The sequence below is a fragment of the Jaculus jaculus genome, chromosome 1 (assembly GCF_020740685.1).
Source record: "Jaculus jaculus isolate mJacJac1 chromosome 1, mJacJac1.mat.Y.cur, whole genome shotgun sequence".
In the NCBI taxonomy this organism is placed as follows: domain Eukaryota; kingdom Metazoa; phylum Chordata; class Mammalia; order Rodentia; family Dipodidae; genus Jaculus; species Jaculus jaculus.
This window is the reverse complement of record NC_059102.1, coordinates 212,872,535-212,897,876: the sequence shown is the minus strand read 5'-3', so window position 1 is coordinate 212,897,876 and position 25,342 is coordinate 212,872,535. Positions and strand designations below refer to the sequence as shown.

The 25,342-nt window shown below is 38.1% G+C and overlaps 1 protein-coding gene across 1 annotated transcript in view; it reads left to right on the top strand.

Annotated features, from left to right (window-relative positions):
- The first annotated feature begins 607 nt into the window (after positions 1–607).
- LOC101597632 (disintegrin and metalloproteinase domain-containing protein 20-like) overlaps positions 608–25,342 on the top strand; it is a 47,796-nt gene continuing 23,061 nt past the window's right edge. The window contains exon 1 of the mRNA XM_045142480.1: positions 608–669. Coding sequence (XP_044998415.1) covers positions 608–669 — 62 coding nt within the window. The remainder of the gene's footprint in view (positions 670–25,342) is intronic.

Sequence of the window (25,342 nt, the reverse complement as noted above, 5' to 3'; positions counted from 1 at the left end):
ACCTTGAGGATGTCAGTCTGGCATGTAGACACCCCTAAACACACACACAATTATACAAAATGAAGAATTTAAGTTATGTAAATATATAGTCTGCAAAGAGCTGGAATGTGACTTCTCTTTCCTGTGGAATACCTGTGGACAATGCATGTGAGATAGGATGAGTTCTGGTCAGTCAGAACAGAGGGCCTCGGCTCTGAAGGGAGGAAGTACAGTATGCTAAATACTACACTGCGCGAGATTTGTAAGGCAGGTGTGCTGTGCATTTCATGTCTGTGTCATCATTTCCCCAAACCTAGCCAACTTTAAACATTCCTGGTGATCTTTTTTCCTCTTTCAGTACTTTCTTTTAAGCAGTGCAATTACAGCCATGCACCCTCGGCTCCATTACCTATCTCTGTAGACAACATTGCTCTGCAGGCCTTTATGACCCACGGGGACATGGACATTCTGAGAGCAGCAAAGCAGGACTCCACAAGCATCTGAGGACACAAGGTGACATTTCCACCACCCCTCCCACTATGTGCATCCCTGCCTATATCTTTAGCATGGTACTGTGAATTTCCAGAAAGATGAGGGTCAGCAGCAGAATACTTTGAAAACATGAACCATGAGACAAGACAAGGGGCCTTTTCACAGGACTGAAGCCCTCGACAGCCTCTCTGATGACAGGTTGGTTAATTTATCATTAACTTTAGCTGCTTGCATGATGATGCTCCTCTTTCTATGGTGTTTACTCAAATCAATTTTTATGAATGAATGGCCTAAGTTCCTTACCCAGCATGTCAAGTATATAGTACATCTTGTAATTACCCAATTTAATTTGCTTAATAAATTCTGGTCATCCTCACCACATATTCAGACACTCAAAATTTGGTTAGTTAATGTGCAGGAAGGAAAGAACATGTCCATGTTCATGAATGTATAAGGCACAATGAAGTAACAAAAACTTACTGTGGCTAAAGACTGAGGAGAGAGCGGTATGTTAAGATGAAGTAGCAATGGAGGGCAAGAGTTTTATTATGTAGGGCCCAGGCATCTTAGGGTTTACCAGCTTAAACAAAGACAAAGGTTCTTACCGGTTCAGGGGGCATGTTCAAGTGTGCATATCTCAGAAAGCCCACCAACAAGAGCATGGGGTGCAGAGAATTCACTCCCACGAGGAACTAAAAAATAAGCTGCCCTCTCTGCTATCTTTGTTCCCTCCAGTAAAATAAACACACACACACACACACACACACACACACACACACACACACACACACATATATATATATATATATATATATATATATTTTAAATATATATCTATTTAAAATAGGTACAAGGATCAGATAATCCTCCTAAAAGACTAGGGTTCTTAGCAGGGTGTGGTATCACATGCCTTTAATTTCAGCATTTGGGAGCCGAAATAGGAGAATCCCTGTGATTTCAAGGCCACCATGAGGCTACAGAGTGAATTACAGTTCAGTCTGTGCTAGAGAAATACCCTACCTAGAAACCCCCCTCTGAAAAAAATTAGGGTACTTACAGGTGTGGGAGTGCCCAATATTAAACCTATCAGTGGCAGAGGTAGAAGAATAGCTGTAAGTTCAATGCCAGGCTGAAAATCTCAGAAATTTCTTGAATCTCCAAACTAATCTAATTAAATATTACATATTCTAAAGTGACATCATATCAATCCAGGTTATTTGATAAATACTTTACAACTAAGAATCATGGACAACACATTCACTTGAACTTTATCTTTTTATAAAAGTAATAATTTATATATTTAAAACATAAATATTATTGCTGGGCAATATGTATAAGATCTGTTGGAATTACTTAGAGATTATATTCATGTCCAAAGATAATAAAGTATTATGGCAGTCACTACTATAATTGCTTACTGCACAATAGAAATAGTAATCATCCTATAGGTATGATAAACATTTCTATTTATTTTACATTCTTTCTCCATCCTATGTAAATGCATATAGTGGCACCTCCACATGTACACATATGAGGGGAGTATTTCATGTATACTTTCTCTTTTTGAAGTAAGTCAAACAGACTGACCACTATTAAGAAGGAAAAAGAGTGTGAGAGAGATTTTAGTTAAATTAGGAGAGATATTTGGCACACCAGGACCTCCAGCCACTGCAATAGAACTGCAGACAATTGCACCCCCTTGTGCACACGTGTGACCTTGAGTGCATGATCTGATTTTTGTGGGACCTGGAGATTTAAACATGGGTCCTTAGGCTTTGCAGGCAAGCACCTTAACTGTTAACCCATCTCTACAACCCTCCATGTATATTATTATTAAAGCATCTTGAAGTGCACCAGCAAGTTCTAGTTAAGTTTTCCTGCACAATTATAACTGATGTCTAGAATGAGGGACACTTTCCCCTGGACATGAAGGGACTGGTGCATTTATAACCTTGTAGTGAAGGTACTTAGTAACTAACACCATAATACCTGCACAGTATTGAGCCCATCAACATTTCGACAGAGATAATCGAGGAGGAGGAAAAAAAGAATGATATCTAAGTAGAAGAGGGATCACATGGAAAGGAGTTCACTGGGAGTGGGGCACAAGAGGGGCACTAATGAAGGTAATAAAAGGGCATTATGATCAAATTAAAGAAGGTTTATGTGTTAAAATTCTCAATACAAAATGTAAGAACGTCCTGACCCCTCACATATTTTACCGCAACATGATTTCATTTTTGTTCAGCATTCCCAAGTGGAATCGAAATTAGGGAAGGAGACCTGCTCATGCATGGCCTCAATGGAAATACACTTGTCATTGTGGAGCAGAACCCAGAAAACCAGTCACCTTAAGGCTCCTCCCTCTCACTGTCCTACAACCACAGCAGACTTCTGGCACTCATGCACCACGTGCCCCCACCAATCCTTCAGCAGGTTTCTGTCTTTTTTTTTTTTATTTGACTGCCTATTATAGAGATTTTTTTTTTATATTTGATTTATTAGTTTTCTTTTCATCAAATACAGGCAGTTTTGTACCATTGTTTAGGCTCATCTGTGATATACCCCCTCCCATTAGACCCTCCTTGTTGATGTAAATGGGTTGTGCATTGTGGAGTTAGTCCCCAGTTATTGGTATGCTAAATGTCTCTGCAAATCATGACCCAACATGTGACTCTGACTTTTTTTCCGCCCCCTCTTCCACAAAATTTTTTTAAACTCTACAATTCTTCTCTCTCCCTCACAGCTCAATAGTGTCACTGCTGATATTGCAATTTCTCAAGCAACCCAAACTAAGTCACTTTATTCATGTTCATTGCTGCTGCTCCCTTTCATACCTGTCAATATTATACCAATGTTAACTGGATTTCTATAAATACACAGTACGTATTCATTGCTATCAACTAGGAGCACTTCTGAGCTAAGATTTGCGGAGAAACTATGAACTCTAAATGGAAATGACAAGTGTTATAAAGGCATTAATTTCTAACTCTAGTCAACGCTGACCATAGTTAAACAATGGCCAAAAATAAAACTTATACCATAGCAGAAGGTATACCACACAATATTGTAATTTGAATGTATGTTCCCTCATAGAGTTAGGTGATTTTCTTTCTTTCTTTCTTCCTTTCTTTCTTTCTTCCTTTCTTTCTTTCTTTCTTTCTTTCTTTCTTTCTTTCTTTCTTTCTTTCTTTCTTTCTTTCTTTCTTTCTTTCTTTCTTTCTTCTTTCTTTTTTTATATATAAAGCTTAAACTTAGGCCTCTGGCCATCTGAGTGGAGAAGATGTCACTGGGGTGGGATGCTGGGGTCTAGCCCTAAAGTGTGTTTGGGTTTGATCTGATTTCCATCCCAAAGGTATACAGAGCAGTCTGAGCTCTGCATGGAGCCCTGCTGCTTGCTGTGTTTTGGTGTGTGTGCTGGTGCTGGTGTTTTGCTTGCTGCTGATTTTCCCTCTGCTTGGATGTATGGAAGGAAGCACCTTCTTCGGTCACTGACGGAACTTCCACCTGGATCAGTAAGCTTGAAATAAATCATATCCTCCCCTGAACTGGGCCTGATTTGCCTCCTCATCCCAGCAACATGGAGCTGACTACAACACAAATCCAGGTGAATAGCACCAAATTCAACTGTAGTTGTGAGAAACAACCCTGAGGTTGTGGGGTCATTTGTGCACATGAAGAATTGATGTGACACCCTCTGCTTAATGACTCAGGCATTTTGACCACATTTTAAGGAAAAAAAGGTATTATATTATTATTCTTTATTTTTTTGTCATTTACTTTTAATTTATTTGGGAGGGACAGACAGAGAGAGAAAGAGGCAGATAGAAAGAGAGAGAGAGAGAATGGGTGAGCCAGGGCCTCCAGCCACTGCAAATGAACTCCAGATGTGTGCGCCCCCTTGTGCATCTGGCTAACATGGGTCCTGGGGAGTCAAACCTCGAACCAGGGTCCTTAGGCTTCACAGGCAAGTACTTATCCGCTAAGCCATCTTTCACGCCCTATTCTTAATTTATGACTTCCTAGGCTCCTCAACAGTAAATCATAATATTTGTTTCAATAAGGAGTATATGGTCTACATGATTTTTAAATTAAGCTTGCGCAAACCTACATTAAGATAAGCACATCTTTCTAAGATTGAAGTGTTTCTCATAGATATTTTGCTCAGATTGAATAATGAGTTAATGTCAGAATTAGAACATCTTTTCATCATGTCCCTTACATTATTGAATTCAAAGACGTATTTTTTGGAATGATTTTAACTGGTTTTAGAACAGTTCATTATTGTATAGCACAGCAGAAAGGGAGGGCTATTTGTATAATGCATGTTTTTCTTGCTTCCATATTGACAAAATATAAACATTATAAAGGTGTTCTTTTGTTACATAGGAAACAAGTGTTTCTGGGAGATAAAAACACAAAATTAATTGTCTACATTAGAGTCTTTAAGGACTGGCGCTATTTTATATGCAAATTTACTAGACCAATTTGTTTTATGTGTATATGAACTCAAAAGAATCAAATTGTCTGAGTGTGTGGAACTAATATGATAGATCACTTCTTTCTATTTGAAAGTAATTTGTGATTCAAAATTTTAAACAAATCTAATCGAAATGCAATCGTGCTTCTCTAAAGGGGTGATAAAGTTAGACATGGGAAGTTATTATATGCCAGTAAAATACCCAAGCCCAGCAAATTAAAGAATACTTATCAGGATGACTGTATAAAATAACACACTAAGCTCTAAAACTGGGTCAAAAATGCTATGAGTAAGGCCACTACAGCAATAAACTTTGTTTTTCTGACAGGAGATTAACCTCCTGTGTAAAATGATAGTAGTCTGTCCAAGAATGGCTTCCTGTATCACAGAAGGGATCTCAGGACAGTGTTACCTGAACCTGTGTCTGAGTCAATTCCCAGGTCCACCCACAGGACTGAGTGAATTGTGGCCTGTAACAAGAAGGCTTGTGGTTATTTATGTAGTGAGACACTGTTATCACTGTGGTAAAAGAGGAAAAATAGCCTTCTGTGATGGTAAAGTCATAGTCATTTAAAAGACTGTAACTAGGGCTGGAGAGATGGTTTAGCGGTTAAACACTTGCCTGTGAAGCCTAAGGACCCCGGTTTGAGGCTCAGTTCCCCGGGTCCCACGTTAACCAGATGCACAAGGGGGCGCACGCGTCTGAAGTTCGTTTGCAGAGGCTGGAAGCCCTGGCGTGCCCATTCTCTCTCTCCCTCTATCCTTCTTTCTCTCTGTGTCTGTCGCTCTCAAATAAATAAATTAATTAATTAAAAAATAATAAGAAAATATTTAAAAGACGGTAACAAGTAATTTTCAGCTGCATTATTTCCTTCTTTTCTTGCTCAGTGCTCCAGTGATTTCTCTTTTGAATTAACCTGCATTGTGGGAGAGGCTGTCAGCAACCACTTCATAGGACCACAGCCCTCAACAGATAGTATTATAGCTGAAGTGACAAAATGGAAGGTTCTGATATCTCAGATGATACTTTGTGTTTTTATGCAACACTTTTATAAGTGCCTCTTAATATTCTGATTCTGACATTTTCCCAGTAATCTCCTTTAGACAAAATTGAACCCAACAGTAGATTTACTAGAACTATTACATGTGGTAATGATCATAATAATGACAACTGAATGATGGGCATCCTGAAAAGTTGTGGTTGAGTGTAGTACAGTTTGGAAATGTTTGCCTTTTCAGCAAGCCTTAAAATACCTTCAAAGGTGGTTATTATAGCCCAGGCCTGTAAATCTCAGCACTCGTGAGGTACAGATAGAGGAATCAATCAGTTTAAAGTCAGCGTGGGCTACATGAAAACTTTTCTCCAAAAATGCGAATACACACAAGAAGTATTTCCAAGTTTAACAGCCCTTATTAGTTTTACAGTGGCCTGTAAATATAAAAACCATTTTATTAGAATTTTTATTTGAGGTCTTGAGCAATGGCTCAGTCAGTCAAGTGCTATGATAGGCACCATCGTAAGTATGAGGACTGCAGTTCAGATCTCCAGCACCCACATCAGTGGATGGTAATGGAATGCTAGCCTGCTTGTAATCCCAGTACTAGGAAGGTAGGGGCAGAGAATACCTGGGACGAGCTTCCTGGATAGATTAGCTGAACTGGTAAACTCTAGGTACAAATGAGAAACACTGTCTCAGTAAGTAAAGTAAAGATTGAGCAAGGAACACACTCAACATCAATTTATGGCCTCGACAAACACAAAATCAAACACACACAGACATGGAAAAATATTTCTACTTTGTCTTATTTCAAAACACTTAATTCTCAAATTCCAAATGCAAGCTACTAACTATCCAATCTGTCCTTAAAAGTGTCGCTGCACGCAAGATACCTGGCTGAAACAACTTATGGAGGGAAATGTTTAATTTTGCCGCACAGTTACAGAAGGTTTTGGTTTGTCAAGACAACGAAGATATAGCAGAGCTCACAGTGGTGCCAGCATGTGATGGCGGTTGCGCAAATGAAGACAGACCAGGAAACCGAGAATAAGCAGGTACTAGTTTCATTTCTCCGAACTCCTTAGTAACATATGGACTTTCTTCTACTTATAAGAATTGAATGTTTTCTTGTGTTTTGATTGACAGATAACAAAATTCAGCCTGTACTATTTTTTCATAGAATGTGAAAATCATGCTGTGTAGCTATATGAAATATTAACTGCTCATGTAGCTATTAACCTACTGGTTTGAGAATGATTTATTTTCTCAAATGCTAATTTTCAGGATCCTTTCTTAGGGTGTTCTGTTTGTTATTTCGCTGCATGGTCCTGTGAGATTTCCAGTGTACATAAAATTGAGAAGTGTGTGTAGATTCTTTAAGTGTCACATATAATTATTATTAAGTACTCACATTATTATGGGCTTGTTCCTACAGACAAAAAACCAAACAACTTTTCAGCAGAGGATACTTCAGGAAATATTTGCAGCTGTAACACACACAGCAGTAAATTTACATTATAAAGTTTGAATTAAAATTGTTTTAGTGACCAACTTTGACCATTAAAAGTTAATTAAATAATTCAAAACATGACCTAAAAGATAACTACTTGAGCAAGGGATAAAAGTTTGCAACTCAAGCTATTGACTTAATTTTCATAGTCTAACCAGTATGGTTCCTTCACCATTAATAGTAGCGCATATGCACATGATTTTTCCACTGTTTAGAAGTAATATTATTTTTAAAATTTAAATAAATTTGAATACTTTATGAACTTAAGTTTTCAATATTTTTATCACTGAATAACTGGAAAGTGAAATGTATTACTTTGGATTTTCTAACAATCAGGTTAATATTTTCTAAGTGACCCTTTAGGCTTTTCATTGCTTGAGATATTATAATAGCCTCAATGTACGTTGTGTGGGGAAACTGCTGGGGATGTGTTACTTGAAGCATAGGTTTGGAAAAACCTGAATAAGGTGTAGTGATCTTACAATAATGAATGAGAATTTACATGTACAGAATGTATTTATTACCTGGAAGTTAAATCAGTAAATATATTCTGAATACATTTCCTGACAAGTCATAGCACTAGGTAAAGTGAAAGACACAAATTAAATGGTATTCTTGACCTCATGGAGTTTAGAGTACACGTGTCTCTACATATGTTATGTGAGAGAGCGTAAGATGTTTTTTGGGGGTGGGGTGCAGGGGTTCTAGGTAGGGTCTCACTATAGCCCAGACTGACTTGCAATTTACTATGTAGTCTCAGGCTGGCCTTGAACTCATCATAATCCTCCTACCTTTGCCTCCCGAGTGCTGACATTAAAGGCATATGCCAACCGTGCCTGGCTGGTTGTCAGTAGAATCTATACATGCAATGTCTTTTCTAAAAAACAATGCAGACTGGGCCTACAGAGTGGGCTCAGTAGATAATGCACTTGCCACACCAGCATGAGGATCTGAGTTCAGATCATCAGAATCAACATACAACAACAGCACAGTGCCTGTAGTCTCAGTACACCTGTGGTGAGATGGGAAGCAGATACTGGAGTGTCCCTTGGAAGCTTACAGGCCAGCTATCCTGGAAACATAGCAGTGAATGAGGAGAGACCCTGCCTTCAACAAAAGGGAAGAGGAAGGTAAACACCTAAGGTTGTCCTCTGACCTCCTCATACACACACTGTGGTGTGACCGTACCCACACTTACACATAGAAGCAAGTATACTTACACATACTAAAAAATTAATGAAAGAATAAAATATTCTGAAAATAAAATGCCATGAATTTGTATTTAAAAATAATTAAAATTATTGAATGTGAAGTCACATAAAATACGACTAACTAGAGCCCACAATAAGAATGATTTACTTTACTGATAAACTACAATTCATGAAAGAAATGACATTTTTGCTTTCAACACTCACTTTTTCTGAGGTAAAAAGACTTTTAAAAAATAAGGGTAGTTTGGAATACATATATCTTACTTCTTTGCTAATTTGATCAAACTGACAATAGAATTTAACTATCACAAACCTAACTCTTGTCAACTTAACACCAAACCACATCTCCTTATGACATTTTTCATTTCATTTGTTTGTGAAACAAACCACATTCTTTATTATGACATTTGGTACACATCTATTAATAGTAAAAAACAAGCTCCCCTCATGGCATCTGTAGGTCTCTATACTAACCCGAGACAGAGAGAGAGTGGCTTCAGTACATTTAGCAAATTCTTTGTTGAGAGTCTTTCTTATGTAGGTAACAAAAACAAACATATCCCCAAGTTGTGGTCAAGCTTATTCATTTAAAATAAACTTTAGCATCAAAGTTTCACTTTCCTTATTATTTTTATAATTAAGTAATTAAATATATAAACATAGAGCAATTTGTTTGGGCTCCTATCCCATTACCGTCCTTTGTCTCCTCTCCACCCTCATCCCCTGACTACCCTCCTCTTTCAAGGAAGTCTTTCCTTTATTTTTTTGTGTCATTCTTTTTGTCCTCCTCAGTCTACTATATCAAAATGTTTATAGGCTCAGAACTGTGTTGGTATTATGAAGAATTAATAACTACTGTGAGAGCTGAGAGGTGGCTCAGTAGTTAAACCTACTTGCTTGTAAAGCTTCAAAATCTAGGTTCAATTGCCTATTACTCGTGTAAAGCCAGATGCACAAAGTATTCCATTCATCGGGGTTCATTCACAGTGGCAGGAGAACTGGGCATACCCCCATGCCCCTCCTCAAATAAATAAAATTATTCACAAAAAAAACCTCTGTAATCAGTTAGGAAATCAGTTAGGAAATGTGTGGAGTACTGCACCCCAGAGTATACCCATACGCCCTGTGGCTACTACATTTTTTCCATCCCTATTTTCTCAATATTCCCTGAACATTGGTGGGTGTGATAGAAAACTCCTTTGGTGTTGGACTCTTAGCAGCCTCTTACTGTGTGTGTGTGTGGTGTGTGTGTGTGTGTGTGGTGTGTGTGTGTGTGTGTGTGGCAAGTTGTGAGAATAGCACTAGCATTCACTATTCCATGTCTTCTTTATTGCCCCTGAGCCCTGGCAGGTATGGTAGAGCTGACTCATCCAGGGTTGAACAGCTGTATTCCTCATTTTCTTGTCATTTTGGTGAGTCTTGGGTCTCCCTGGTGTTTGCTACCATTGGTCAAAAGAAGGTTGAATAACCAAGAGATCAATATTTATCAAACAGCATACATCTATCTATTTACACGGCTCTTGATGAGTATAATGTCTTGGCTTAGCCTAAGAACAGTAGAAGCTACCCTCAGCTGTCTATGACGTTACAAACCTTAGGCTTTTGACTCAGTTACCAGGTATAAATACCTTCTTGTTGAGGCAGGCCTCATATCAAATAAAATAGCAGTTGATTATTCCAAAACAAATGTGCTACTATTGTAATCATGAAAACACCTTACTTAGATAGTGGGTTTTGCAGCTTGAAGAATCCACTGCTTGTTCGGTGTATATGACTTCAATCCCCAGCAGTTCTCATAGCACTTTCCCACACTATGGAGGTTAGCTGGCAGGGAGATGGCTGACATCTAATTTCCACTTGAATTTCTCAATGTCCTATGACCACAGCCTGTACTATCATCAACAATAGGGTCTTGTCATTTTGTTCTGGTGGGTAACCAATGTTTGGCAATTACCTGCATTGTTTTAGGAGCCTCATGTGCTTCCTGTAACAAGAGCTCACTGTGGAGGTGGCTCATCTCTAGTACTGAGATTTACCAGCAACATCTCATGGATTTAGAGTAAAGCTTTCTTGACCCTAACATGAAGACAATAAGCACATAATTCTGCCTAATGTGATAACACGACCCCATGTACAACAAGAAACTCATTATTCATATCCACAAATGCATACAAAGTCACATGAGGAATGATTAGTCAGCAGTATTCCATAACTTAAATATGATAATGTAGATTTAATAACAATATACTAAATATTAATATTTAAATCAATATATTAGTATTTAAATCAATATATTATTTAATATAATGTATAATACAATATATTATATAATATATTATATATTATATATAATATAATATCATATTAAAATATTATAATATATATGTTATATATTATATATTTATATTATTTTTATATATTATATATTTTATATATTACATATATATTATATATGTTATATATTATATATATTACACATTATATATATTACATATATATTATATATATTATATATTATATATATTATGATATATATAATGTATATTATAATATATATTTTATATTATATTATATTTAAATCAATATATTATTAAGAAAAGACAGGAAAAAAACTCAAGCAACATCTTAATGTATATATATAAATATATATGAATTATATATAAATATGAAGGTGACAATTAAGTTTTTCATTACAATTTTTATGAACGTTTCTCTCCAACTTTGACTGAAACAGTCAGAACAATTTAATCCTCATTTCTGTAATTGGTCTTGTGGTCTTACCTAGTGTTATAACTACCTTTTGCTACTTCCTATTCCCAATTTTCCTATTCCCACCCTCTGCAAGCGCCTCAGCAGGTCTTGTACTTAAACTAGAATGGAGACCAAAAACTCCACCTTGAGGGGCCTGAGACATTCAACATCTTGCCTTGAATGGTTGCTTGAGTTTCCATTGACCTTGGTCACAGCGCAAGGTATCACCAGGAGGCATCTCAAAAGATCTACCATACCCAAAACATGTTCTTTAACCTCCTTTATAGAGCCACAGCCAATAACATGACTCAATCACCCCAGACAGCACTGTAACTCCTTTCTTGGCCTATTATGGACTTAGAGGAATCAGGAGCAAAATGTTGCCCATGGAATCCTTGTGTTCTAGCACACCTGAGTGATATCCGTCCATCTTGGAAGAAGCACCAATTCCCCTGCAATGAAGACCTCTGGGTGAGCAGAACATGAGGTTGCAGTAAAAGAAGGAAAAAATTGCAGCTAGTTGATAATTTAGGGGCAATGGTAACTAACACCATTCCCATTTCCACCTTTGATTCATGGACCTGTGAATTCTGGCTATAGGAGTAACTGTGCCATATGTCAGATGTTGATACAGACCATATACAGCCTTTCAAGAAACCTTTCCCCAGCCCTCCAGCCTATTGCCACCTTGTTAGCACTACAACTGTGTCTTTCAAAAGGCAGGGTCTAGGAAGGATGCTCAGAGTCTCAAGTGGATGCAATTCAAAGTGGAGTGCCCAAGCTCAATTTCCAGAACCAACCCACAGAAAAATATTGAAGCCTTCAGTCTGTTCTACAACAACAGGATACTGATGGTGACTGGGCAATGAGAAGCAGAGGTAAGAAAATTCTCCGTGAGCTCAGGATTAGTCCACAAAAGAAAATACACAAAGAAATTTTGTCTCACATGGTGTGGACACACAGGTGAGGACAAACCCAAAAGTTATTCTCAGACTTCCACACGCCCTCTAAACCATGCATGCCAGCAGTCATATACATAAATGTATGTGTGCATACCTAACACAAACACACACACACACACACACACACACACACACACACACACACCATCCATAAAATAAAATGACAAAAGGCCATTACACATTCCTATCAAGCCAGCTTCTTCAAGATAGTAGGAGAACATGGAACATCGTAAGACCAGTGAATTCTTTGAGCAGGGTTCCATGGTCATATCATTTAGATTTTGAAGTGAGTTCCTGGGTCAGAAACAATGTTGTGTGGTCCGAGAAAGAATAACATCATATTATGTGATCATAATATCATGTTCTTATGATGGACCGATATAATGTCCTATGGAAATGACAGTGATTAAGATCGTTGTGAATGAAATTATGACACATGAATAGAAAGTTTATATAATAGTAAAGGTGTATAGCTGGTTTCCTGCCTAAAATAAGTTGCTTCCAGTGATCCTTATAGACTGGTATGGTGCCAGGTACCAGGAGATGTGTTAGTCTCAAGAAAAGAAACTACCTCTGCCACAGCATCAACTGGAGTTACCAATTAGCTACATTTCCAATGATTAACTGTCATTCCCCATGATCTATCTGTCATCTGAACTCACCAGAAAGAAGAGTTAAAAGGAGACACAGTCTTAAAAGAAACAGTAATCTCTCCTCCCAGGGATGTTACATTTTTTTCAGATCACTGTTTTCCGTAATAGATTCAGCTCTAATGATTACCACTTAGCCTTTCAACCATATTAGCCCTCTCTCTACAAGGAGCTAAAGAGGCTATTCTGCCAGCTTCTAAATATATCTATCCTAATTATGCATTCTAGGGCAGGGAAAACAACTTCATGATGGGATGAGTTTGGAGATCCACTGTCCCTACCAAACCAGACTTTCTCTAAAACTACACTGATCACCTGACCTCCATAAACTCTCCTTGAACTGGAGGGACATATTGTTGTTTGGAGTCTCTTAGCAACATTGTCCATTTAGAGCCAATGTCTAGTAATATGTGGAAGACCTGATTATTTCATTTTATTCAATATACACTTAACATAGTCGCAGGCCACAGGCTCTTTTCTGGAAGGCTGGAAGAAAAATTAGTACTAAAACTTATCAGAATTCAGGGCTTGCAAGATAGATTAGTGGTCAAAGGTACTTGCTTGGAAAGCTTACCAGCCTGGGATCAATTACGTAGAACAAACATAAAGTCAGATACACAAAGAGGCATGTGCATCTGGATTTCAAGAGGACAGAGCATCAACATTACCCCCTCACTTTCTCTCTTTCTCCCCTTCTCCCCTCTTTCAAAAAGTGATTTTATTAAAATAAATTAAAATTCATGGTTTAGGAATGTTGTTCATCAACTGGACATAGCCTTCTCTTCCTTCTAGCAATTTTGGGTCCACAATTTCCATAACCATCGCCTTGGAGCTGGCTGTCAGGCTAGCAGTGTGAGCAATACCGCTTCTTCTGCAATGTCTCCTGGGCCCCAGCAGATGAATTAAAGTTGACATATCTCATGATAGGTGGTTGGCTAACGTTGTTTTTCATATTGATAAATCCTGAATCTTCACAGTATTCTCTGCCATCTTTAAAATACTAGAATATATAGCCAAAAGTGAGAGCATCTTTAATTAACTTTATAATCATAGATTTCCGAGTGGGTTTTTCATATGTCAAAAATTACTAGGAGACTATTTCTGGAGTCTGTTTCATAACCGCTGTAATATGACTTGCTTCTAAGTACCAGTAACGAGTTATCTCCCACTGAATGAGCCTCATATGCAATCCAAGAACGAATGATCCGCATAAGCTGTATGCCACTATCACACAGGTATAAGCCGTCTTGGATGGTTATTTTCAAAGTTGGCAGAATCCTTGCTTATTCAAGGTGTTATCTTCCAGAAGGTCACAAAGCATTTTATAGTGCTATGGGAAATAGGCAGGAGGAAACTGGGTTCCCTCTCAGTTTCAATATAGTGCCTTGATGATCTGTAATGGTTGTATAAAGGGGTCATAGCATGTATTATTAGTGTTCTCCTTACTACCGGGAGAGTCTTCAGTAGTGCTAGGTCCAGATGACATCAATCCACTCAAAAAAATCCTTTCACTCTCTTTCTCTTGAACCATCCTGGTAACACAATCCATACTAGCCAGGGTTTTGTAGAGATAAAATGAATGTATATTATAAAAGGTAGCTTGTTAGATTAGCTTATAGGATATTGCCAGGGTACTCCAACAATAACTGTTTTAAGTTTGCAAGCCCTGAGAACACAGTAACTAACTATTCAGTACATGAGCCTGGGTACCTCAGCTGTCAGTCTTATGGAGGGTCAAAGGATTCATGAAGATCAGAGATCATTTTGCAGAAAAAAAAGATCACAAATTTATCAAGTTTAAACATTTATGCATGCATGAACTACTCAGCATTTCAATAGAATAGATCAGCATTTGGGGCATGCCTCAGCTGAGTCAACTGCAAAGGGGCTCATAATCCTGTAATCAAAGTGTGGTTCACACCATGGTCTCATCTTTATATAATTGTAGTGAATGTAGTATTGATAGAGAGCTAATCCACTTGCATACTCTTTCTCACTCTCACTGTCAGGTCTCTGCCTACTGGGACATCACACTCCAGCTAAGTTTATTACACATGCACAGGAATATTCCTATTGCACCAAAGGATCATCTAAAGCATATGGTGTTTTATTGCTATTCTTTAACAAACATTCTTATTAAGACCAACAGATTTGTTTCAGTTTCAAAACCTACTTGCCCAGGATATGATGCAGATTTTCTGTTTGAGGAGTCTAAAATCATATTCTAGACAATTCTCTTTAAACATTTCTAGGAGTCTTGGAAATGAATACAATGTATGATAAAATATCTTTCATTTCCAGGGGCATGACCATTTTGACTGGATTCTGACAAATAATAAATACTGCATATATAGGTTTATGTAAAGTAAGCTCAATAACCTCTAGAAAAACATTCCAGTCAGGTTTTTATATGCTGCTTCTGTAAATGAAGGAAATAGGGTTAACTTTCATTGTACAAGAGGCCTTGGTTGCTAGGTTATAAAATGGGAAGCAAAATAATTAATGGGCAATCAACTATTTTATACTTAATCACAGTTAAAATGTTACTATAACTTTTGGGTTAGAAATCATATTTTCTTAGACATTTCAGTGTTTCATTCCAGGCCCTTCTAGCTTTCAGAGTTTCCATTGAGAAGTCTAAAGTAATTCTGATTGGGTTACCTTTTAAAGTGGTGTGCTGTTTTTCCCTAGCTGCTTTTAGGATTTTCTCCTTTGTGTTAATGTTTAGAGTCTTAATGACAATATGTCTTGGAGAGTTTCTCCTTTGGTCAACTCTATTTGGAGTTCTGTTGGCTTCTTGTATTTTGATGGGCCATTCTTTTAAGAGAATGGGGAAGTGTTCTTCAATTATTTTGTTAAATAAGTTCTCCATACTGTTGGTCTGAATTTTTCACCTTCTGGTATTCCAATGATTCTGATATTAGGACGTATAGGTGTATCCCACAATTCCCTCATGTTCTGTTCACAGGAACTTTTGAACTTACTTAAATTTTTGAAATTTTGAACTGTCTCTTCCATCTTCTCTTCCAGATCACAGTTTCTATCCCCCACATGGCTGACTCTATTCTTGAAAGCTTCTAGAGAGTTTTGGACTTTTTCAATTAAGTTTGCATTTTCTACTACTTTTCTATGTATAGTATCTGTCCTTCTGTCAAGGTTCCGTTTCACATCATTTACTGATTTTTCTTGATGATTCTTGGAATTCATCCTTGCATTTCTTCATTTCTTCATTTATCATGGCCAGCTGATTTTTAAGGTCTTCTTATTCTTTTTTTTTTTCCACGCTCCCTTAAAACTCTTAACTCTCTTTGAACTCCTTTCCACTTCTTAACTATTAGTTCTAGTTTAGTGATGGCAGCATGCATAAGATTGTCAGTCCTTTGTTGCTTTCTGGCAAGTTCTACCAGTAGGCTTGGCAGGGTTGCATTGCTCCTAGCTTCAATTTGTCATTCTGATCCAAATGACTCTTCTATAATTTGATTAGATATATTCATTGTAGGACTGGGTGATCTAACTGGATTTTCATGCATTTGATTTTTCGTGTTATTTCTTTTGCTCTGTGGTCTGCCCATGACAGTGTATTGGCATATAGGTGGGTGGACCAGCCTGGGCTCCAGAGCACTGGGAATCTGAGGCAGCCTGGCGCAGTTGACAAGCAGCGTGGGCTTTGGCTCTCACTTGTCAAAGCTGCCTATCTACTGCCTAGCAGGGGCTCCCAATTTACCTGAATTCTTAAGTGCTAATGCACCAAGGCTGTGTGCATTTGAACTAGGAGGGACACTGAGGTACCAAGCCCTGAAGCAGACCAAACTTACGGGGAACACTGGGACCTGGAAGCAGTTTGTGCGCTCCTGCCACAGGACAATTGTTGATGGCCAGCAGAGCTGACAGGTAGGGGATGGCACCTTAACTGGCACAAGCGAGAGACACAGTGTGTGTTTGCTTGGCAGTTGCTGTGGGACCAGACTCGCTGAACGTGCAGTGGCAGGAGCAGTAATGAGAGAGTGGACAGAGCAGTCTAAACTTCCACGCACAGGGATCAATCTGCACGTAGCTGTGCTGTGCATATGGGAAGGGGTGGGCTACCTGCTCCTGAGAGAATCAGGGATGCCCTGTTATTGCCAGGATTTGCTAAATGTGAGGTGGCCAGAGCAGTAATTGGGCGAGTGTGTGGAGCAGTATAAGTTCCATATACAGGAATCTATTGGCGCCCAGTGGCAGCTATAGATTTTTCTCTAATAACTCATGATTTTTCACTCTCCATAGATAGTAAATTCCATAAATCTTACAAAACCACATTCATCTACCATCTATTATACTTCATTTTGCCCAGAAGTTAATTATCTTTCCTTAAAAGTATTCTAATTGTAAATATCAATAACAGTCACTAGTACTTAATTTTTGCAAGTCGAATAAGTATGTATCTTTTCAAATATTTCTTAGTGAGATAGCAAGTCCTGTAATGTAGGTAATCATGATTGTTCTTACTTATCTAGTTATGTTAGTTACTTCACATTGGTGCCACTGAATACCTTATAAGAAGCAACATAAATTTCACCCATATAATGAGATCTATCAAATTTACATTTAAATAACTGTTATGTTGAATTTCCTTATACTAATGAGGTAATATCTTTCCTCTGATCTAAAATACCAATAATTGGAGTACTTTAAGATACTTGTTATTCTAGCATATACTAAATACTTAATATATTTTCAATATGAAATGCCTTCATAGGCTTATACATTGAATATTTGGTTTTGGTGTTACTTGAGAAATGTTCAGGTGTTGAGATCTAGTTGGACGAAAGTGTTCACTAGTAGGAAGTGCTTTTCTGGCTGATAGTTTAAGAAGTGTCACAGACCATATGGTCAGGAATGTAAGATAGCAGAAGGATTAGAAAGCTGATCACATTGCTTTAGCAATCAGGAAGCAAAGTGAACAAGAAGCTTGGCTGGGTTGTAAAACCTTCAGACCCCATCTCAGTGACCAACTTCTCCAAGCAGGCTTTAGCTCCTAGAGGCTCCCCAAACTTCCTAAACAACACCACCTGCTTGTAACCAAGTACTCAATTACATGAGCCACTGGAGGCCAGAAAAGCAATACAAGCACTTGCATATATTTGCAAGAAATAAACATTTATTTGAATCAACATACAAACAATCCAGTGTGTCCACATTGTTAGATAAAAATGTAATATAATCTAATAACTCATAGATTCTTAGCTTCTTTGCTACTGAGAAGAAACCACCAGGAAGAACAGAAATACCTATGGAAGATGGCACTGACCAATTTTTAACACTTGAAATGTGGCCCTATTCTCAAAATGAAAAAAATAATTAAATAAAACACGATAGAATATTTAAGAAAAATAGGACTTTCTTGATAAAAATCTAGGTTATATGATAATAATCACTAATGAATAGTATGTTTGAAGTTTTAGGCAATGTGTCATATTGCTAAAATGATTGTCTCTTTCTGGGCATGGTGATGTATACCTTTAATCCCAGCACTCGGGAGGCAGAGGTAGGAGGATTGCTGTGAGTTTCAGGCCAACATGAGATTACATAGTAAATATCCAGGTCAGCCTGAGCTAGAGTGAGACCCTACCTCAAACAACAACAACAAAAACAGGGGCTGGAGAGATGGCTTTGTGGTTAAGCGCTTGCCTGTGAAGCCTAAGGACCCCGGTTCAAGGCTTGATTCTCCAGGACCCACGTTAGCCAGATGCACATGTGGCGCACGCATCTGGAGTTCGTTTGCAAAGGTAGGTAGATGCACAAAGTAGCAAAAGTATCTGGAGTTTGTTTGCAAAGGTAGGAGGCCCTGTTGTGCCCATTCTCTCTCTCTCTGAAAATACAATTTAAAAAATATTTTTAAAAGAGCGGGAGAAATGGCTAAGTAGTTAAAGACACTTTTTTGAAAAGCCTGATGGCCTGAGTTTGATCCCAGTACTCAAGCAAAGCCAAAAACACTGGGGTTCATTTACAATGGATGAAAAGGATGTACAAACTCTCTCCCTCCCTCTCTCCCAAATAAATAAATACTTTTTTTAATATGTTAAGTTCTCAGGCTGGAGATATGGCTCAGTGGTTAAGAGCACTTCCTGACAACCTGAGGAGGTATGAGAGATTGCAACAAAGTAACAGTTGGGCATGGCCAAGTGCATCTGTACCCTCACTCCTACAAGAGATCAGCAACCTGAGGACCATTGGAGCATGTTACAAGTGGCCAACACCTGGATTTTTAAGAAACTTATCCACAGATAAGCATGCACAGAAGAGTGGTACCACTCTGGTAATTTCCACTACAATAGGCAAACACAACCAGTCACAGGCAAGCATAAAGGGAACCGTGTGGGTAAGTACACATGCAAACCACACACGTGCATGAGCACACACACACACACACACACACACACACACACACACACACACACATGCATGTGAAAGCCACAAAATAAAGACAACAAGTAATATAGAAAAATAGTTTCATCTAGACCCATTCCTCTCATCATACACAAAAGTCAAGTCCAAATGGCTTCAATACCTCAATATAAGACCTGAAACTATTCTCCTGCTGGAAAAAATAAAAATAGGAAGTACTCTCCATGGCAAAAGAGTGGGGAAAATCATTGTGAACAAAACCCTAGTAGCCCAGGAAATTAAAGTCACTCAACCAATGGGATGTCATGAAGCTAGAAAGCTTTTGAGGAGACAGCACATCATAAGCAGACTAAGGAGATTACCCACTGAATGGAAGAAAATCTTCACCAGCTATACCACTGACAGAAGCATAATTTCAATAATCTACAAAGAACTCAGAAAACTAAACAACAACAACAACAAATCAAACAACCCACCCCAACAATGCAGCAGAGAACTGAATAGGGAGATCTCCGATGAAGAAATACAAATGGCTCACACACACTGATGAAAAAGTTCAACATCCCTAACCATTAGAGATATGAAAATTAAAACAACCATGACATTCTACCTGACTCCAGTAAAGATGGAAATCATGGGAAAAAAAAAAAACCTAACCAAAAAATGTTGGTGAGAATGTGGGGAAGGAGAAAACCTCATCCACTGTTGGTGGCACACAATAACTATGGAAATCAATATGGAATTTCCTCAAAAGGATGAACTTACAGCTACCAATGTACCCAGTTATTCCCTTAGTGGGTATTTATCCTAAATACTGTGTGCCTCAGTACAGATATATTTGCTCAGCCATGTTTGTAGCTGTTCCATTCATTACAGCTAAGAAATAGAATGAACCCAGATGCCCATCACAGCATGAATGGACAATGAAGTTGTGGTAAATTTGCACAATGGAATTATACTCAGCACTAAGAAATGATACAATACTTTTTTTTAGAAAAATGGAGAAACTTGAGACAGATCATATTCAGCAAACTCACACACTCACAGAAAGACAAATACCACATGGTTTCACTTATTTGCCAAGCCCAACCTGGGCCTGCTCAAGTTTTTAACATACCTTATAGGCAACTCAAGGTGAAGACCATAGAATGGAATGGTTTATGCAGAAGAGAATGGGAGGAAGATTAAACACAAAACTAAATCCAAAATTAACTAGAACTAAAGAAAGCTTTATCCTTGGAGAGAGATTTAAAGATATAACCCTCAAAAGGAATAATAGAAGATCACCTGAATAATAGGGTCCAGGAGAGGCAGAAATGAAGGCTAAGCTTTTAAAATAAAATGTCTTTGGCTATAACTGCCAGTACCAGATATTGGTTCCTACCTACATGGAGCTGCTGATCAGGCAGACTTACGAGGTCCCCAAATCAAGATAGCATTCTGTCCGATCACTTGCTTACCCTGCTGAAGCAAAAGGGCAAGACCCTGTAGCAAGAGACATCATTTGCTGTAGACACAGAGCATGGAGAAACCTGGCTAGAATCTAGAAAAAAGGTAGTCCTCAGACAGTTTGCTTGAGTAGCGCTGGAAAGCACTACATGATCTACTGAAGGAAAGAGGCCAACATTGGTCTTAGCTCCTCAGAAGCAAATATTCTGACACCATATAAATGCCAGTGAAATAGTAGCACACAGCCTCTGTGGGTAACCAAAACCTTTTTGATTTGGTAAGAGACCCATTCAGTGTAAAGGAACCCATATCTGGAATTGGGAACCAGATCAGTATCCTATAGAGAATAGGATATTGCTCTCCTATGCCAACCTCTCACTAGTTTTTGGCTAAAAGATGGGTTACATACATCAAGTTCTCCCTAAATTAATAATGCCTATACCATGTAAACTTTGCTGACTTTTCTCTTTATTGGAGACTCTGTTCTTCTTTTTCCAAAGAATACACTACCCCTTGCACTTCAGCCCAACCACAGCTTAAACCACAGAGGAAATAGGCACATGAGCAGTAATGCTACTTCCAGGTTGTCCCTGATAATCAGTGCCAGGGTATAGGAGACAGACCCTGAGGATACTCAACACCTACCAAAGAAAAAACACAGAGGCTCTTAAGAGCTCAGTACTGAAGTAGACTTAGAACTCATCCACTATGGCTCAGGGAATTTTGCAGAAGAGGTGATGGAAAGATTGTAAGATTCAAAGGTTGAGACATCATACTCAGAGGCATTCCTTCCCCCCAAAATAACTGACTGCTGCTTCCACAATGCAAAAACGAAAACCCCATGGGGAATACTTGAAATCACAATAAGGAGGGTCCTCAGTGGAATGGGTGCAGGGGTGAGGGAAAACAAGGTACCAACACATGATGTATCTATCAGAAATACGTTGTTACTAATATTAGTAATAAAAAGATGAAAAACGAATAGTTTCATACATACAATACTATGAACTCGTTCCTAAGACTATGAAACAGTTTTATACTTATAATATTGTAGAAAAAGGAGAATTGAAATTGCTGTAGTCATGGACATAATAGCATAAAAGGAAATTGAGTAGCAAATGGGATAAGGAAGAGGCACTTTTTCAAGTAACTCTGAAAGAGAGAAGATAAAGCAGATGAGAAAATAGGCAGGATGAGGATGCTACATGGATCATGTGCTCATTCAGGTAAAATGGGAAGAATATTTTCCCAGCCACAGGACAAGGAGTATTATCATATGGTGAGGGAAGAGAGCAGGGTGGATCATGATGGATCTTGTTACCAATTTTAAGTATCGTCCTGTTAGTTGAAGAGAGATAAGAAACAACAGGAGTTCAAGTTGAGGCACATCATGATCTTTATGGCCTGTTGAAAGGATTTCTCTCTCTGTGTGTTAAGATTTGAATTGAGGCAAAGCTGGGAGAACTCTCAGATAGCTGCAAGGGTACTGAAATCATCTAGGAAAGATCTGATGATAGCTAGATCATGATTGGAGCAATGGAAGTCATGATAAATATGTGATCCTTGCACATATTTTGAAAGTAGAAGATTAAATATTTGCTGAAAACTTCAACACAGAGGCTTCAATGGAAATGATTCATTTTGGTTTGAGGAACAGGAAGAATGGATTTGTCAAAAACTAAGATGGGTGAAACAAATAGGCTTGGGAAGATAAATTAAGACTTTAATTGTCATAGTGCATTTGATGATGTTTTATGAACCTGAGTGAAGAAACTGCTCAGACTCTTGGTCATGTGAGTATGAGTATGTCAGGGGTAAGGACTGAACTCAAAATATGCATTAAAAAGAGGTAGGATCTTAGTTTCCTGATATCATTGAAAATGTCTTTTGTTTTTCCTTTGTTTAAACTAAAGCAAATTTCTTGAATGTCTTAAGGACCTGAAAGTAAATAATCTAAATGAGTCTTACAGGGATAAGACCAAGTTGTTGGCAAATCTATGCTCCTTCCAGAAAATCTCAAGAAAACCTATTTATCTGTTCAACTGATGGTCCTTTCCTCTACCTTTGAAGTGTTTCACGACAGTCTGCTTCCTTGTTCCAGCTCTTTCTTTTGTCTTTTATTCCCTTGCCTCATTGGGCCTCTTGAATAACCCCACATAATCTTTTGGCTTCAAGTTTTTTAACCCATGATGGAAACATCAAAGTCCCTATTGTCATGCAGGGAACATATTCAAATTATTTGAAAATTTGGCATTGATTTAATCATTTAGTTATATCAGAAAGAGAAAGAAAGAAATAAAGAATATTGACATGGCAATTTTTGCAAGAAATGTCAACAGGCATGCAATACTTTTTGAAAATGGCTTTATTTGCTCCTGGGGAATTAATCCTGGTACAACGGGTTTTCCAGAGAAAGCACCTTTAACCACTGAGCCATCTCTTTGGCCTGACATGAACATTTTTCAGAGTCCATTAATTAGCCTACCATGAAAGTTAACTATGAATTCTGAGGCTAGAAAAGTTAACATAGGAAGTGAAAGTAGAAAGTTTTGAAAAAGAGGGGAGGATCAATTCCTGAATATAGACTTGACATAGAGATCTGAAAAAAGGAGGAACAATCATCAAATAAAATGGAGAAAAATTGTAAGAAATTAGAATCCTCCATATATGTAGTATATTCACAGTAAGGGATGAAGGAGAAGAGGCTCATGTATTTCATGGCAAAGATTTCATTAAATAAACTTATTTTACACAAGGAGGTATACTAAACACTAAAGAAAGAAGGATGGAAATGGCACCTGAAATTATTTCCATAGGAGAATAATAATTAATAATAATAATAATAATAAACAATGAGGTGGAGAAACAATAAACACTCCAAGAAATATTCAAAGGACATAATAATGAAAAGTGTAGGAAAACAAAAATGAGAAGTATAACAGGGGATAATGGGAATATCTGAGAGGGATTTTACCTTAGGCTGGGTAGTAAGGAAGGTCCACCAAAAGATCACAGTGCAAAAGAGATCTACAAGGGAAAACACCTATTTCCATGTCTCTAGTGATGGAAGCAGTGCAGCACTTTTGGAAGAGGTAGCTTTACCCCCAAAATGGGGGATATTGGAGGGATGACAATGAGGTTAGGGGAACAAGTTTGGGTCCACATACACAGTAACATAAAGACTAAAGCCAGCATTTTGGATTCAGCGTAAGGGTGATGGGAAAGGTTTTCCTTTGGCTATAAGATGGAACCCTATTTATATTGTCTGCTGAATTTTGATTAAAAAATGTTGAAGTCATGGACTACAGGTGAGTAGAAATTTGCAGTAATCAAGGGATGAGATGGAGATGAAGTAAGAGAGGCAGAACTGCATCTCATGGATGGATATTGGAAGTGCTTGAGAAAATCTACAGGCCTGACAGCTAAGTGGTAGTTATCCCTGTTTGTACCCTTGGTATTTCACAAAAGTATTTTTAATATTTGTGATTTGAAAAATTGGTGCTTACAAATATTTTCAAATCTCTTTGGAAGCTTTAGTAACCTTACTGCACACACTTGACCAAACTATTAATTATATTTGAAAGGTTTTTTGTTTTAAATATAATATGTGGACATATTTTGTATGTAAACATCACCTGTTGGTACCATCCTATCCCACCTCCCTTCCCCTTTTCTGAAGAGGCCTTCCTTGTTAGGGATGCAGATCAACCCTATGGGGATTATGGGTCATGCATTGTAGGGGAGGAGCAGAGGAAATGAATGTGTAAAAGGCTCCAATTTGTGGCTCTAACATTCTTTCTGCCCCTTCTTCCACAAAATTCCCTGAGCTATGCTGGGAGCATTTTAAGTCTACTTTAGTGATGGACACTTAGGAGCATCAGATTCTCTGGCATGGTAGGTATTGAGTGTCCTCGGTATCTTTCCCCATCACCTTTGTGCTGACATCAGGTTAACTAAGAAAGCACCACTCTTGCTCATTTACCCAGTTCCTCTGTGATTTCAGCTGGAGTGAGGATGGAGTGCACTGGGTATTTTATCTCCTCAGTCAAGGTACCATCTGAAAAAAGAGAAGAAGATTCTGCAACAGAGAGTGAAGTCAGCACCAGTTAATTGGAATAACCATTATTAATTTAGAGACAACTTAAAGGGTTTAGATATTCTTACAGTCCAAGTTTCATGGGAGCTTGATAATGGAAAGCAGAATCCTTACCTGGATATGATTCTGACTTGTTTCCCAGTTCCAGATATTGTTTCCTTTCCATCTGAGCAGATCTGATAGCCAATGCAAGAGCACTTTGTTACCCACCATGGCTGTGTGCCACTATTGCACTTCTATGAGCATCACGTAGTTGTTTGCTTCTGAGTCGCTTAGACTTTGAGTTACTTGAACGGATGTTGGACACTTTCCCCTGGTAGCTCAGATAGTGCCTTCAAGCACTAGAAGGAAGGCCTGGATTTCTGGGGAATGGCTCT